General features: G+C 51.3%; 2 protein-coding genes across 3 annotated transcripts in view; one reads left to right on the plus strand and one right to left on the minus strand.

Annotated features, from left to right (window-relative positions):
• Nucleotides 1-4,237, plus strand: part of LOC139205090 (pleckstrin homology domain-containing family O member 1-like) — a 14,678-nt gene extending 10,441 nt beyond the window's left edge. Inside the window, exons 4-6 of the mRNA XM_070835193.1 lie at nt 283-387; nt 2,607-2,705; nt 2,965-4,237. Coding sequence (XP_070691294.1) covers nt 283-387; nt 2,607-2,705; nt 2,965-3,651 — 891 coding nt within the window. The 3' untranslated portion in view covers nt 3,652-4,237. The remainder of the gene's footprint in view (nt 1-282; nt 388-2,606; nt 2,706-2,964) is intronic.
• A 4,344-nt stretch (nt 4,238-8,581) lies between these two features.
• On the minus strand, nt 8,582-13,026 carry LOC139205091 (acidic leucine-rich nuclear phosphoprotein 32 family member E-like). Of its 2 annotated transcripts, none has more exons than XM_070835195.1 (7): nt 12,861-13,026; nt 11,517-11,666; nt 11,215-11,337; nt 10,746-10,896; nt 10,546-10,667; nt 10,391-10,460; nt 8,582-10,101 (listed from the first exon to the last, which is right to left on the minus strand). In XM_070835195.1, the coding sequence occupies exons 1-7, from the start codon at nt 12,912-12,914 to the stop codon at nt 10,022-10,024; spliced, it is 750 nt and encodes a 249-aa protein (XP_070691296.1). In that variant the 5' UTR covers nt 12,915-13,026; the 3' UTR covers nt 8,582-10,021. The 2 variants fall into 2 exon arrangements, with proteins under 2 accessions (XP_070691296.1, XP_070691295.1); XM_070835194.1 differs by having other exon boundaries at nt 10,746-10,899.
• Between the last annotated feature and the right edge of the window lie 325 nt (nt 13,027-13,351).

Genomic DNA, 13,351 nt, shown 5'->3' on the forward strand with positions numbered 1-13,351 from the left:
TTCCATGATGCTGTCACACACTTAGAATAACACTCTGAGCCTGTCAGTGGATCAAACAAGCTCTTTTAGTGGACCTACTGTGATCAGGTGCAGTTGTCCCAAAGGATCACGTTGCAGCCATTGCAGCCCGTTTGGTGTCTGCTGGCTGAGGTGATCTACTGGACCAGTTCCAACACTTTTACTACCTACCAGTCACTCGGACACGAAACAGAGACACGAACAAAGTGTTTCTAACACTGAACAACAGACATGTGAACCTGTGTGTGTGTGTGTGTGTCACAGGTCCCTAACCTGGTCTTCCTGGCAGTCAGTCCAGAGGAAAAAGAGTCCTGGATCAACGTCCTAAACGTCGGCATCACACGAGCCAAAAACAGGATCCTGGATGAGGTGAGAGACAAACAGAGTCCTTGTGTCCTCATTACTAACCTCTGGTGTTTTTCTGTCTCCTCATCCACTCATCTCATGTTCACTTTCACTGGTCCGTCTCTCAGTCCTGTCTGACTTCCTGTCTGACTTCCTGTCTGGCTTCCTGTCTGACTCCCTGTCTGACTCCCTGTCTGACTCCCTGTCTGGCTTCCTGTGTGACTCCCTGTCTGACTTCCTGTCTGACTTCCTGTCTGACTTCCTGTCTGACTTCCTGTCTGGCTTCCTGTGTGACTTCCTGTCTGACTCCCTGTCTGACTCCCTGTCTGGCTTCCTGTGTGACTCCCTGTCTGACTTCCTGTCTGACTTCCTGTCTGACTTCCTGTCTGGCTTCCTGTGTGACTTCCTGTCTGACTCCCTGTCTGACTTCCTGTCTGACTTCCTGTCTGACTCCCTGTCTGGCTTCCTGTGTGACTCCCTGTCTGACTTCCTGTGTGACTCCCTGTCTGGCTTCCTGTCTGACTCCCTGTCTGGCTTCCTGTGTGACTCCCTGTCTGGCTTCCTGTCTGACTTCCTGTCTGACTTCCTGTCTGGCTTCCTGTGTGACTCCCTGTCTGACTTCCTGTCTGACTTCCTGTCTGGCTTCCTGTGTGACTCCCTGTCTGACTTCCTGTCTGACTTCCTGTCTGACTCCCTGTCTGGCTTCCTGTGTGACTCCCTGTCTGGCTTCCTGTGTGACTCCCTGTCTGGCTTCCTGTCTGGCTTCCTGTCTGACTCCCTGCCTGGCTTCCTGTCTGACTTCTTGTCGGACTCCCTGTCTGACTCCCTGTCTGACTTCCTGTCTGACTCCCTGTCTGGCTTCCTGTCTGACTCCCTGTCTGACTCCCTGTCTGACTTCCTGTCTGACTCCCTGTCTGGCTTCCTGTCTGACTCCCTGTCTGACTCCCTGTCTGGCTTCCTGTCTGACTCCCTGTCTGACTCCCTGTCTGACTCCCTGTCTGACTCCCTGTCTGACTCCCTGTCTGGCTTCCTGTCTGACTCCCTGTCTGACTCCCTGTCTGACTCCCTGTCTGACTCCCTGTCTGACTCCCTGTCTGACTCCCTGTCTGGCTTCCTGTCTGACTCCCTGTCTGACTCCCTGTCTGGCTTCCTGTCTGACTCCCTGTCTGACTCCCTGTCTGACTCCCTGTCTGACTCCCTGTCTGGCTTCCTGTCTGACTCCCTGTCTGGCTTCCTGTGTGACTCCCTGTCTGGCTTCCTGTCTGACTTCCTGTCTGACTTCCTGTCTGGCTTCCTGTGTGACTCCCTGTCTGACTCCCTGTCTGACTTCCTGTCTGACTTCCTGTCTGACTTCCTGTCTGTAACAGCTGCTCGCTGTAGTTTTTATCAAACTGGAGCAAATAGTGACGCACACACCTGTACACACCTGTACACACCTGTACACATCTGAACACACCTGTACACACCTTACACACCTTACACACCTGTACACACTGTCTGTTGCAAACCTTCACCTCTGTTAGAACATCTACAGCTACTGCACCTGTCTGACTTTAGGAGGCAGTGTTTCCTGCAGCTGAGCCGTCAGCAGGACGTCCAGTCAGCCACCTTTTCCAGCAGTCGATACTGTGACCAATACTGTGACCAATACTGTGACCAATACTGTGATCGATACTGTGATCGATACTGTGACCGATACGGTGACCAATACTGTGACCGATACGGTGACCAATACTGTGACCAATACTGTGATCGATACTGTGATCGATACTGTGACCGATACTGTGACCGATACGGTGACCGATACGGTGATCGATACTGTGATCGATGTGCTCTCTGCTTCACACTCAGCCGAAGCCTCTGGTCATGTTTCATCCATCCAGGAAAATGAACCAGTGTTCAGTTGAGTTGTTCCTTTGAGAACATTTAGATTCCAGATCAGAATGAAGGGAGAACCTGGTAATGACCTTTGGTTTATTATAAAGGTGAGAATCTGAACATGGTTCTATGCTGTTCTATGCTGTTCTATGTTGTTCTATGCTGTTCTATGCTGTTACTGGAGGAAAAGACCTGGATATACAATTCATAGATAAACTGCTCTCACTGACAGCTAGATTTATACATACAGGTCCTGGTCCTGGTTCAGGTCCTGGTCCCAGCTCTAGTCCTGGTCCTGGTCTTGGTCCCAGCTCTAGTCCTGGTCCTGGTTCTGGTCCTGGTTCTAAACCTGTGGTTGTTTCCAGGTGACGGTTGAAGACTCTCAGCTGCTTCATCTGACTCGAGACCGAGTGAAGATTCCTCACAACCGACGGCTGCCGACCAGAGGACACCTGCTGGCTGTGGTCAGTGTGCTCCTCCTCTTCACCTCCTCCTCCTCCTTCACCTCCTCCTCCTCTTCTTCACCTCCTCTTCCTCCTTCACCTCCTCCTCTTCTCCTCCTCCTTTTCTTCTTCACCTCCTCCTCCTCTTCTTCACCTCCACCTCCTCCTCCTCTTCACCTCCTCCTCCTGAATCACCTCCTCCTCCTGTCAAAAGCTCCAGAACAAACTTGTGTGCCTTGAGTTCAGACCATTGTCCTGACCCCCCCTTCCCCGTGTCCAGGCCTCCACCTCCTCCTCTGACGGGATGCTGACCCTGGATCTGATCCAGGAGGAGGACGCCCCCCCGCCTCAGGGCGCCGATGACTGCGACGCCTTCGGGGTCCACTTGGACAAAGCGGTCCACCTCAGCGCGGACTGCCCCCGTTCCAAAACCGACGGCGCCCTCTCTGCCAGGACCACAGAGGCTTCTGGGAAATCGCAGAGCCTTCCCCGTGAGGTGGCAGTGGTGTGGGAGCAGACCCCCCAGCCCGGAAAGCGCCTGACCACGGCGGAGAAAAACCGCTGCGCCTCCATGGACGAGATCCTGACACACACCGAGACTAAGGCTGCGAGGAACAAGACGGCGCCGATGACTCGCTCGCCGGTGTCGACGCCGAGCGGCACCGCGGCGCCCGTCGGCCGGCTGCAGGAGCTGATCAGCCAGAAGCTGGAGATGACGGAGCAGCTGCTGACGGAGGTGCGGGGGGGCGCTGGAGGGGAGGCCGGAGAGCAGGTGAGGATGAAGGAGAAGGAGGCGGCCGAAGCCGAGAGACTCCTGAAGGAGGCGGCGGCGGCCTGGAGTCAGGCCCACGAGGTGCTGGAGGAGGTGAAGGAGCTGAGGGCACTGTACCGACAACTGGACCCCCCCTCCCCCCTCAGCCCCTCCAACAGCACCAAGCTAAACCCAGACCGCAAGAGCTCCAAGTGAACGGTACGGACCACCCTGGTACCGGCTCGGCCCGGTCCGGTCCAGCTGACCCGGGACTTCAGACGACGGTCGACCACTTTTAAGTTATTTGGAAACATTCAGGTTTGGATTCTCAGCAGGACCAAACCAGCATGTAGCAGCAGTGTCACTTCAGGCCTGGAACACTTTTCCAGGCCTTGAAATCCTTCAAGTCTCCGTTTAGTTGCACAAACGTCCTCAGAAACACTCGAGGAACCTTTGAGGGAAACACACCTGACGTCTCCCGTCGAAGTGAACGGAAACGTGCCAAGACGAGGACGAGTTTAATGTCACTTCCTGTTTTGCTTCGTAGTTTTGTTTGTTTGTAGAAAATCTCATGTTGGAAACGTGACGGTACGAAGGTCTGCTCTAACTGCTTTACTGACTCTACTCTGGAGCTTTTGACTCAGTCTCACTGCTCTCTTCAGCTGCGACACCTTTAAAGCCAGCCGACACTGGTTCTGGTTCTGGTTCTGGTGTTCAGGACATCGGATCAGAGCAAGACGGCTGCAAGATATGGCTGGAAGCTCTGGAAGCAGCTGCTAATGAGTCTTTGGTTTGGAATCACTCGTGCAGGTTTTGGTCTTTTAAATGGAACCGTGAACCCAACACCCCCCCCCCGCCCCTCAGGACCAGGACTGGTACGAAACCTTCCAACGACCTCAGAACCGGTTCCGCGGCGATACTTTTGGTTCTCCTTGGATGTGGAGACACTTTGACTTTAGGGTCCTGGTGGGAGATCAGACTCCCCCGGGCCAATCGGGGTTCACGGTTGTCCACCACGGCCTTAGGACGACTTCCTGGGATGAAGATGCCGTTTCTTCTTCTTCTTACTGTCACACTCAGAGCGACTGACTGCTCGTGTCACATGTTCACCTGTTTCACCAGACTCCCGTTGATCTTGGCGTCAGTTTTCACATCTTGCCTCTCTGAATGTCGCAGCATGTAGCGTTAGACAGCCAATCACCAGCATTATTACATCCTGGTACAAGCACGCTGCGTGCTCATTGGCTCACTGAGATTTGGTCCTGAGGTATCAGGAATGAACGGAAGTTCTGAAGCTTGTCAGGACAGACGGGGGTCCGGTTTCTGTTACACACTGTTCATCCCAACGGGTCTTTTCAGGTCTGAAAACCAGGTCAGCGTCACTCCATGATTGGCCAGCTGGGCGGAAGGAGGCGGGGCTACTCTGTCTCCCCTCACGTCGTACGAACAGACTGAGACCTTAAACGTCCCCTGATGAATCAAACCCGGAAACAACATCACCAGGAGCACCGGCGGACACCAGCCCCACGGCGGGTGGAGGTTTGTTAATCGTAGACAAAGACGTCCGGTTCAGTTTGTGGTTCCAGGTTATCGAGGGTCCACTGAGGACCGTCCGGAGCCAGTTCACCTTTTCCTTCTCTTCTTCTTCCTTTTTCTCAATGTGAATGTTTTCTGAGACACACTGGAGGCCAAAGGTCTCAGCTGGAAACCGGTTCAAATGTTTGACTGACCGTCGCTACAGACCAGGACCAACTGAGCTCCAGCAGCTAACAAAGCTAACCTAATTAAATTAAATGAAATTAATTCCTTAATTAAAGGACAGAAATAATGAAGTCACGATATCAAATTAAAGTGAAAACATCAAAAGGAGGAAACAGCTGGTGGTCGACGGCAGCGGACGGTTATGCTAACTTGAGCCTGGAAGCTAGTTGATTTTAGCTGATTCATCGTGGACAGATCCAAAATCTAGACAGTCGTTTAAAGCTGTTTTCGGGGGCCATTTTCAGACTCAAACACATGACGTTTGTCCGTTTAGAGATGATTTTAGAGTCAGTAAAGTCTCAGTTTGTGGTGAAGACAGTAAAGAACCATTTAGTGAGCTACATCCTCTGTCTCCTGCTAGCTAGTGAGCTAACTGCTAATGTCCCTAATGCTATCTGAGCTGCTGTGTTGGATCACAGACTCCTGGTCCTCTGATCAGCCTCCCACAGAAGGATCAGACCCTCTACCTGCTGCTGGGACCACATCCTGATACCAAACACACTCAGAGCAGCTGTAGCGCCGCCATGACACGTCTGGGTGTCGTCTCTCTGATGGCGGATTCTCAGTCTGATTGCAGAACGATCTTTTAAACTGACAAACATCACGTGTGAGATTCATGGAACAAGTCAAATGGGGTCAAAACTCAGACTCTAAGCATTGACGACAGTCCCATGGCGTCCACTACTGTCGTCACTACTGCAGTGCATTGTGGGATGTGTATGCTGCTTCCTGTAATCCGTCTGCTAGTCACATCACCAACTTCCTGTTGGTTTCAGTCTAAAAGCCTCTCAGATGTTTTGGTGGCTAAACTTGTTTGTCTGGACTTACAGACGCAGCTTTTGTGATAAACCGAAGGTCACTGACAGTCGGAGGACCTGAATGAAGCCATCCGCTGCAAGTGCTAAGCTAATGCTAATTAGATAGGGTTAGCTAGCGACCCGGCCGCAGGACATCGGGGCTTCTGCTATCTAAATGGTATAAACGGTCGTGATCCGGCAGAGAGGACCAATCAGGACGAATCACCAAACAGTGGTGTAGCTGCATGAATTAACTCGTAGTCAAAGTCACGTGAGCTGCTGACAGACAGGTGACGCCTCCTGACACTCGACCGGCTGCTGTCGTTTCACACAATCAGAGTTTTATTGAGAAGTTTATTTTTTTAAAGGAGATTCAGACGTTTGTACTTTTGTTAGAGCTGACCTGGTTTCTGTTCTGTGTGCTGAGAGATCAATAAACAGTATCTCCTGTCAAACACCGGCGTCCTTTCATTTCACCGCCAACGTCCAAACCTCAAAGAAAAGAAAACAGACGTCACCAGCAGGAGGCGCCACGACGCCACAGACAGAAGTAGAAGAGTGTTTTCTGTAAACATGAGGATGACATCATCAGTGTTTTCTGTTCAACACGTGTCCAAACAAACTGGTGTTAAAGGGACAGTCCAACATTTAGTGACGTCCTCTTCCTCTAGTTAAATGATCGGACCCTCGTTATCCTAGCATAAAGACTGGAACAGCTAACGGTAACAGCTAACGGTAACAGCTAACTAACAGCAACAGCTAACAGTAACAGCTAATGGTAACAGCTAGCTTAGCTCAGTCCAGCACTTCTACAGCTCACTGAGCAACAAGAACTGAAATATTAAAAGTTTGTGGTTTTATGTTTAATTCTAACTTTTTGTTTCTGTTTCTGGTGCAGAAACGATGTAGCGAATATGATTCAATCAACAGTCACGGCTGTTGCTAAGCTAACCAGCTGCTAGCTGTACCTTCATAGTTATCCGAGTCGTGTCTTGATCCATTTGTTTGTTCAGAGGAGTTGAATTGTTCCTTTAAACGCAGTGATGATGAATTCAGACAGCTGTTTGGCCACTGGAGCCTTAAACCCAGAGGGGATGATGGGAGATGTAGTCCAGTGTGCTACAATAAAACCTGCAAACTGAGCCTGGATCAGCACCGCCTCATTAAACTAACAGGAATCCTGCAGGTGTGAAGTGGAGGTGTGTGTGTGTGTGTGTGTGTGTGTGTGTGTGTGTATTGGTGTTGCTAGGCGACCTGAGCTGACAGTCAGCTGAGACCAACACCTCCACTTCACACCTGCAGACTCACCTGAGTGAGGAATCAGCTTTATTTTTCTTTTGTGCGTCTGTCTGACTTCCTGTCTGCGACCCCATTGGTCCACAGATGTTCCTGAACGCCTCACAGACGTGTAGATTCACCTTTAAAGAGGCTCAGAGATTAAACAGGTGATGTTACTGATCACAGTAGGTCCACTAAAAGAGCTTGTTTGATCCACTGACAGGCTCAGAGTGTTATTCTAAGTGTGTGACAGCATCATGGAAAGGATCCCTACAGAGAGAGACCTGGAAGATCCTTTTGGTTTAACCACAAACAGCACACACACCAGACTACATTCACTAAAACAGGGATTTTAGAGCTGCTGCTCCATCAGTCAGTGAGTGTGTGTGACGTCACGTAGTATTATTTGTAGTACTTGCAGTATTATTTGTAGTATTATTTGTAGTACTTGCAGTATTATTTGTAGTACTTGTAGTATTAGTATGTAGTCTAGTGTATTGTGAACAGCTGCCAGCCGATCGTCACTCGTGTCCTAATAAAATTCTCATGTAAACATGATGCAAACTCAGCTTCACATTTTACTTGTTTCCATGGAGACAGGGGTGTACAGGTGAAGGGGCGGGGCTTCAACACCTGTATGACTCAGAAGCAGTGAGTGTGTGTGTGTGTGTGTGTGCAACTCATTTGTTTATGCAGGTGCAGCGTCTGCTTGGCCAAACAAATCAAAGCAAAACTATTTCACACACACACACACACACACACTCCTGTTTAATTGATCTATTTAGTGTGTATTTGATCATAATTCTTGTTCTATTGATTATTGATCGTTTTAATCTTCTTGTTCTTCGTATCGTCTCATTTGTTTGTTTACCTGGATGTTTGTAAAACATCCTTTCACAATAAAGCTCAGTGGAGGAAGAGGAGGAGGCCCGGTCAGCCTGTCATTGATCACATGACTACTGAACAAACCAATCAGAGGCTGCTCTGATGGGCTGAGATCAGCTGACCTGTGGCGCCCCCCCGTGGTCACACTACAACCACGTCCTCCCCCCACTGACGGTCTTTATGATCAGGAAACGATCAGGTTATTGATTTTAACTGTGACTCAAACTCTTCACCGTCATTAAGACGCTTTTACTTCCTGTTGATCAATTAATCAATCTGGAGAGACACACACGACACCTGACAGGTAGATCAATTAGATCAGATCAATCAGACTACTGGACCAACTGGATCACATTAAATAGACTACTGGATCAACTAGATCAGATATAATATGGGGGGACTCCATCTTGACAGGAAACGTTGGCTGGTTGTTTGTTTTTATTGAAAAACACTCGATTACAGAGACGATCAGACAAATAAAAAAATAAAACTAAGTCAGAGAGGAGGAGGAGGAAGAAGAGGAGGAGGAAGAGGAGGAGGTAAAGGAAGAGGAGGAGGAGGTAAAGGAAGAAGAAGAGGAAGAGGAGGAGGAAGAAGAAGAGGAGGAGGTAAAGGAAGAGGAGGAAAAAGAGGAGGAGGTAAAGGAAGAAGAAGAGGAAGAGGAGGAAGAAGAGGAGGAGGAAGAGGAGGAGGTAAAGGAAGAAGAAGAGGAGGAAGAGGAGGAGGAAGAAGAAGAGGAGGAGGTAAAGGAAGAGGAGGAGGAGGTAAAGGAAGAAGAAGAGGAGGAAGAGGAGGAGGAAGAAGAAGAGGAGGAGGTAAAGGAAGAGGAGGAGGAGGTAAAGGAAGAAGAAGAGGAGGAAGTAAAGGAAGAGGAGGAAAAAGAGGAGGAGGTAAAGGAAGAGGAGGAGGAGGAAGAAGAGGAGGAGGTAAAGGAAGAGGAGGAGGAGGAAGAAGAGGAGGAGGTAGAGGAAGAGGAGGAGGAGGAGGTAAAGGAAGAGGAGGAGGAGGAAAAAGAGGAGGAGGTAAAGGAAGAGGAGGAGGAGGAAGAAGAGGAGGAGGTAGAGGAAGAGGAGGAGGAGGAAAAAGAGGAGGAGGTAAAGGAAGAGGAGGAGGAAGAAGAGGAGGAGGTAAAGGAAGAGGAGGAGGAAGAAGAGGAGGAGGTAAAGGAAGAGAAGGAGGAAGAGTCTCTGCTCCTGATTCAGGTTCAACAGGACGACACGACAAAAAGCTACAGAGACCAGTTCACTTCTATTTACACAGACCAGAGCACGAGCCAGTCTGGGGGGGGGGGGGGGGGGCAGAGCCACACACGCACAGGTGACAGGTGAAGAGGGGGCGGGGTTAATGCAACCAATCAGAGAACTCCTGATCCGTGGATCAATAACTGAATCAATTCAGCAGCTCCTGTTCTAAACACGCAGCTGTGATGTCACAGCACCACATGGGGGTGTCTCCATAGCAACACTGAGAGCCACTGAGGCTCATGGGTACTGTAGTATTTAGAGTCACAGACCAGACTGCTGACCAGAACTGAACCTGCAGTCTGAGTCTGACTGAAGCTCTGTTTTACCGACACAGCCTGAAGTATTCAGGGGGGGGGGGGGGGGGGGGCTGCAGGCACACAGGCGGTCTACACTCCACTGTCCCTGAACGCACCCTGTTACAGTTGCTATGGTAACATTTTCTGTCAATCAACTGAGTATTGATCTGTGGTCTGATCAATGGTACCAGGGAAACGATGACATCAGTCACATGACAGTGATGCGTTAGTGGAGCTCATGTCAGCGTCCTGCTTCCTGTCTGCGTGAGGCTCAGCGGGGGAGGGGGGGGGGGGGGGGGGGCGCAGGTGTGCAGAGCCGATTCTGCTATTCATCATCGTCATCGTCGCCTTCATCCTCTGCGTCTCTCTTCCTCTTCTCCCCCTGAACGGCGGCACCGTGGACATCTGGGAGAAATACAGTGGTTTTCAAAATAAAGCTAACTTCCTCTACAGCCTCAGATTTTCAGCATAAAAGAACAAAAAGCGACTGGAATAAAGCTGAAATTTAGAGATTTCAAACTGAAACCATAAAAGGAGCAGCTTTCACTCAGGACACATGATCTTCCAGCAGCGTCTGCTGAGGAAGATCATGTCAAACCACTGAAAGCTCCGGAGCAGCTGTTGAATGGGCCTCGAGACTTTTCAAAATAAAATGCTGCAGCAACACTAATGAATCACTGAGTTCATGCATCACCTCCATCTTCCTCCTCCTCCTCCTCGTCCTCCTCCTCTTCCTCAACGTAGTCGCCATCATCCTCTTCATCCTGAGGAAGGTGAGACCCATCAGTGAACAGACAGACAGACAGACAGACACACACAGACACACACAGACCTCGTCGTCAGACTCACCTGGATCCCCTCCTTCATCAGGTACGACAGCCCCACCTCGTCCTCTTCTCCCTCAGAGTCCTCATCCTCATCCTCGTCGTCATCGTCTTCGTCTCCATGGGGACCAGCTTCATCTTCATCGTCTGTGGACAACACGTCAGTTTAACATCAGACCGTTATCAGGCCGTTTCCCCGTGCGGGTGTGTGCATCCGAGTCCCACCGTGGTCGGAGTCTGGCGCCTCGTTGTCCTCCTGGTCGTACCCGTCCAGGTAGGTGAGCTGAGGCAGGAGCTCCAACACGCTCTCCCTGTAGTCGTCCAGCGTGGACACCTCACAGCTGTACAGGTCCAGACTCTTCAGGTTCTTCAGGTTCTGCTGCAGAACACAACACAGAGAACAGTCAGAGTCCTCGGCTTCCGTCGGTACCAGCTGGTCACCAAGGGGCTCAAAGTCAGGCCGCATGTTGGGGAGGGAGAAACTCCACTGTTGTTCTGTCTTTAGTCTCCTCTGATGAACAACATGTCTGATTCCTGGATTTCCTCCATGTTTCTCCAGTCTGAAGTCTTTTCTCACTCATTCTGCTTCACTGACTTCTGGAACCTTCTAGCTGAGGTTGGACACATTTTAGGGACATGAAGAAGAAGAAGGTCCTCCAAGAAATGACGTCACCAGAAGAAGAAGCAGACTCACCAGGCCATCGATGGCGCTCAGCTCTTTGATCTTGTTCCCGCTCAGGTTCAGGTACGTCAGGTTGGGACATTTCTCCGCCAGTGTGTCCAGACCTCCTGAGATGGTGTTATCACTCACCTCCAGCTGACACACACACACACACACACACACACACACACACACACACACACACACACACACACACACACACACACACACACACACACACACACACACACACACACACACACACCTGTCAGGTACAGCTCCACACTGCAGGTATGTGCTGTAGCAGTGTTGCATTGTGGGAGCAGGGGGCTGACCTTGCGTAGTTTGGGCAGTGAGGGCAGTCTGGAGAGCGACGTGAGGCCGACGTTCACCATGCTGAGGACCTCCAGCTCGCTGTACTCGTCTGTCAGACCCTCCACCTCCCCGTCACCGGACCGGCAGTTATCCACCACCAGCTCCACCACCTGCGGGACGCATCAGAGACCATGTGACCATCATGTGGGGGCTTTGTGTGTTTCACCTGCTGAACTACAGACGTGTTCCTGCTCTGAGGACACAGACAGACGGCTTTAAATAAACTGAACAGAACCACGTTTACACGGCTCTAAGGTTTGCCCCAAGACTGTCCTGCCCCCCCAGACCCCCATCAGACTCGGACCGGACCAGCAGGTGGAGCCCGGTCACACAACCGGAAGTACGTACCGTCCCCGTCTCCCTCTGTGGAGTGATTCATCTCATCCAACAAACACTCTTTGAGAAATAGGTGCCAGAAACAGGTCCTCCTACTTCCAGTCTTTGTGCTAAACTAAGCTGAGCTAAACTAAGCTGAGCTAAACTAAGCTGAGCTAAACTAAGCTGAGCCTTCAGAAGAAACACATTTTACAGAATATTCTGAATCACTAACGTTCCGCCCCGTTTCCCCCCCGGTCGACCCGCCACACACCAAACTGCGCTCAGTATTCGGTGAACCACACCACCACAACACGCCGAGGTGGGCGGGAACAGCGCCATGACCCAGACCTCCAAGTTTGGAGTCCAGCCGGACAGACGGACTGTCGGTGGGTTACATGTCGGCCGAACCGAGCAGCAGCACGTCGGTACGTGTAAGAATGTGTGAATCGTGCTGGGGCTGAAACGCACTTTGGCCCGCGACCGAGTGAACTTAAAACTGGGGGTTTTCTCACTGGAGTCTGGCGTGACGCGCCATCAGATGACGAGCACCGTGGATAACCAACTAACAGACGCTGAAGGTTAACATGGTAGCCCGCTCGGTGAACAATGTTACCGAAACCAGACAACCGTTATTTGTTCTCTTCCACCGAGGTCAGCGCCGACCACCCACCCACCCCCCCGCCAACTGACCCCGATCCCCGCTCCATCAGCAGCCTGGGCGCCTGCCAGGACAGCCCGTTAGCCGCTATGCTAGCTGCGGGAGGCTCGCGCAGAGCTCCGGGGGGGTCCTCCAGCGGAGCGGCCTCCTCCATGTTGGAGCCGCGTGGAAGCGGCTCTCTGGGTCAAAATGTCGGCAGAGATCATCTCACTGGTCCCGCGGAGGAAACTCGACGGTGTTTCCAGCCTCGCCGCGTCGCTCCGGTCCGCATCCTTCAGCCCCCCCGCTGGAAAAGATGAAATAAAGTGTCGCTGCTGTAGTTACACACCTCCGCCGGGTTCCTGTTCCTCAGCTCCAGGCTGATCCTCTTCTTCATCTCCATGTCGGAGCTGGAAAACTCAGAGTAACAAAGGAAAACGGAAAAGAAAAGGCGGCTCGCTGAGCTTCTCCTCCGGCAGCTGTCACACGGTCACTAACCCTCCATGTTCGCTCGCGCCCGACCTCCACCAAGAGACCACGCCCCTCGTCGTGAATATTCATAAGCGTCAGATTCTGGCCTCCCATTGGCCCGATAGCGAGCCGCTCATCGAGTCCCTCCCCCAGCAGCTCATTATGCGACACTCTCCTCTGCGATTGGTTTGAATTGCAAAGGCGCTCCGGCTGTGTGACCAATCAGAGGGCGGATATGAAACATTTAAACTTTACGTCCTCCCACTCTTTGTCCTCATTGGCGCCATCTTTCAGTGATGCCTTCAAGTCCGCCTCGATTTTCATTCATAAAGAAACAAAACAACCAGTGCTGTCTGTGTTCAGATCATT

This window comes from Pempheris klunzingeri, chromosome 8, assembly GCF_042242105.1.
Source record: "Pempheris klunzingeri isolate RE-2024b chromosome 8, fPemKlu1.hap1, whole genome shotgun sequence".
NCBI classification, from domain to species: domain Eukaryota; kingdom Metazoa; phylum Chordata; class Actinopteri; order Acropomatiformes; family Pempheridae; genus Pempheris; species Pempheris klunzingeri.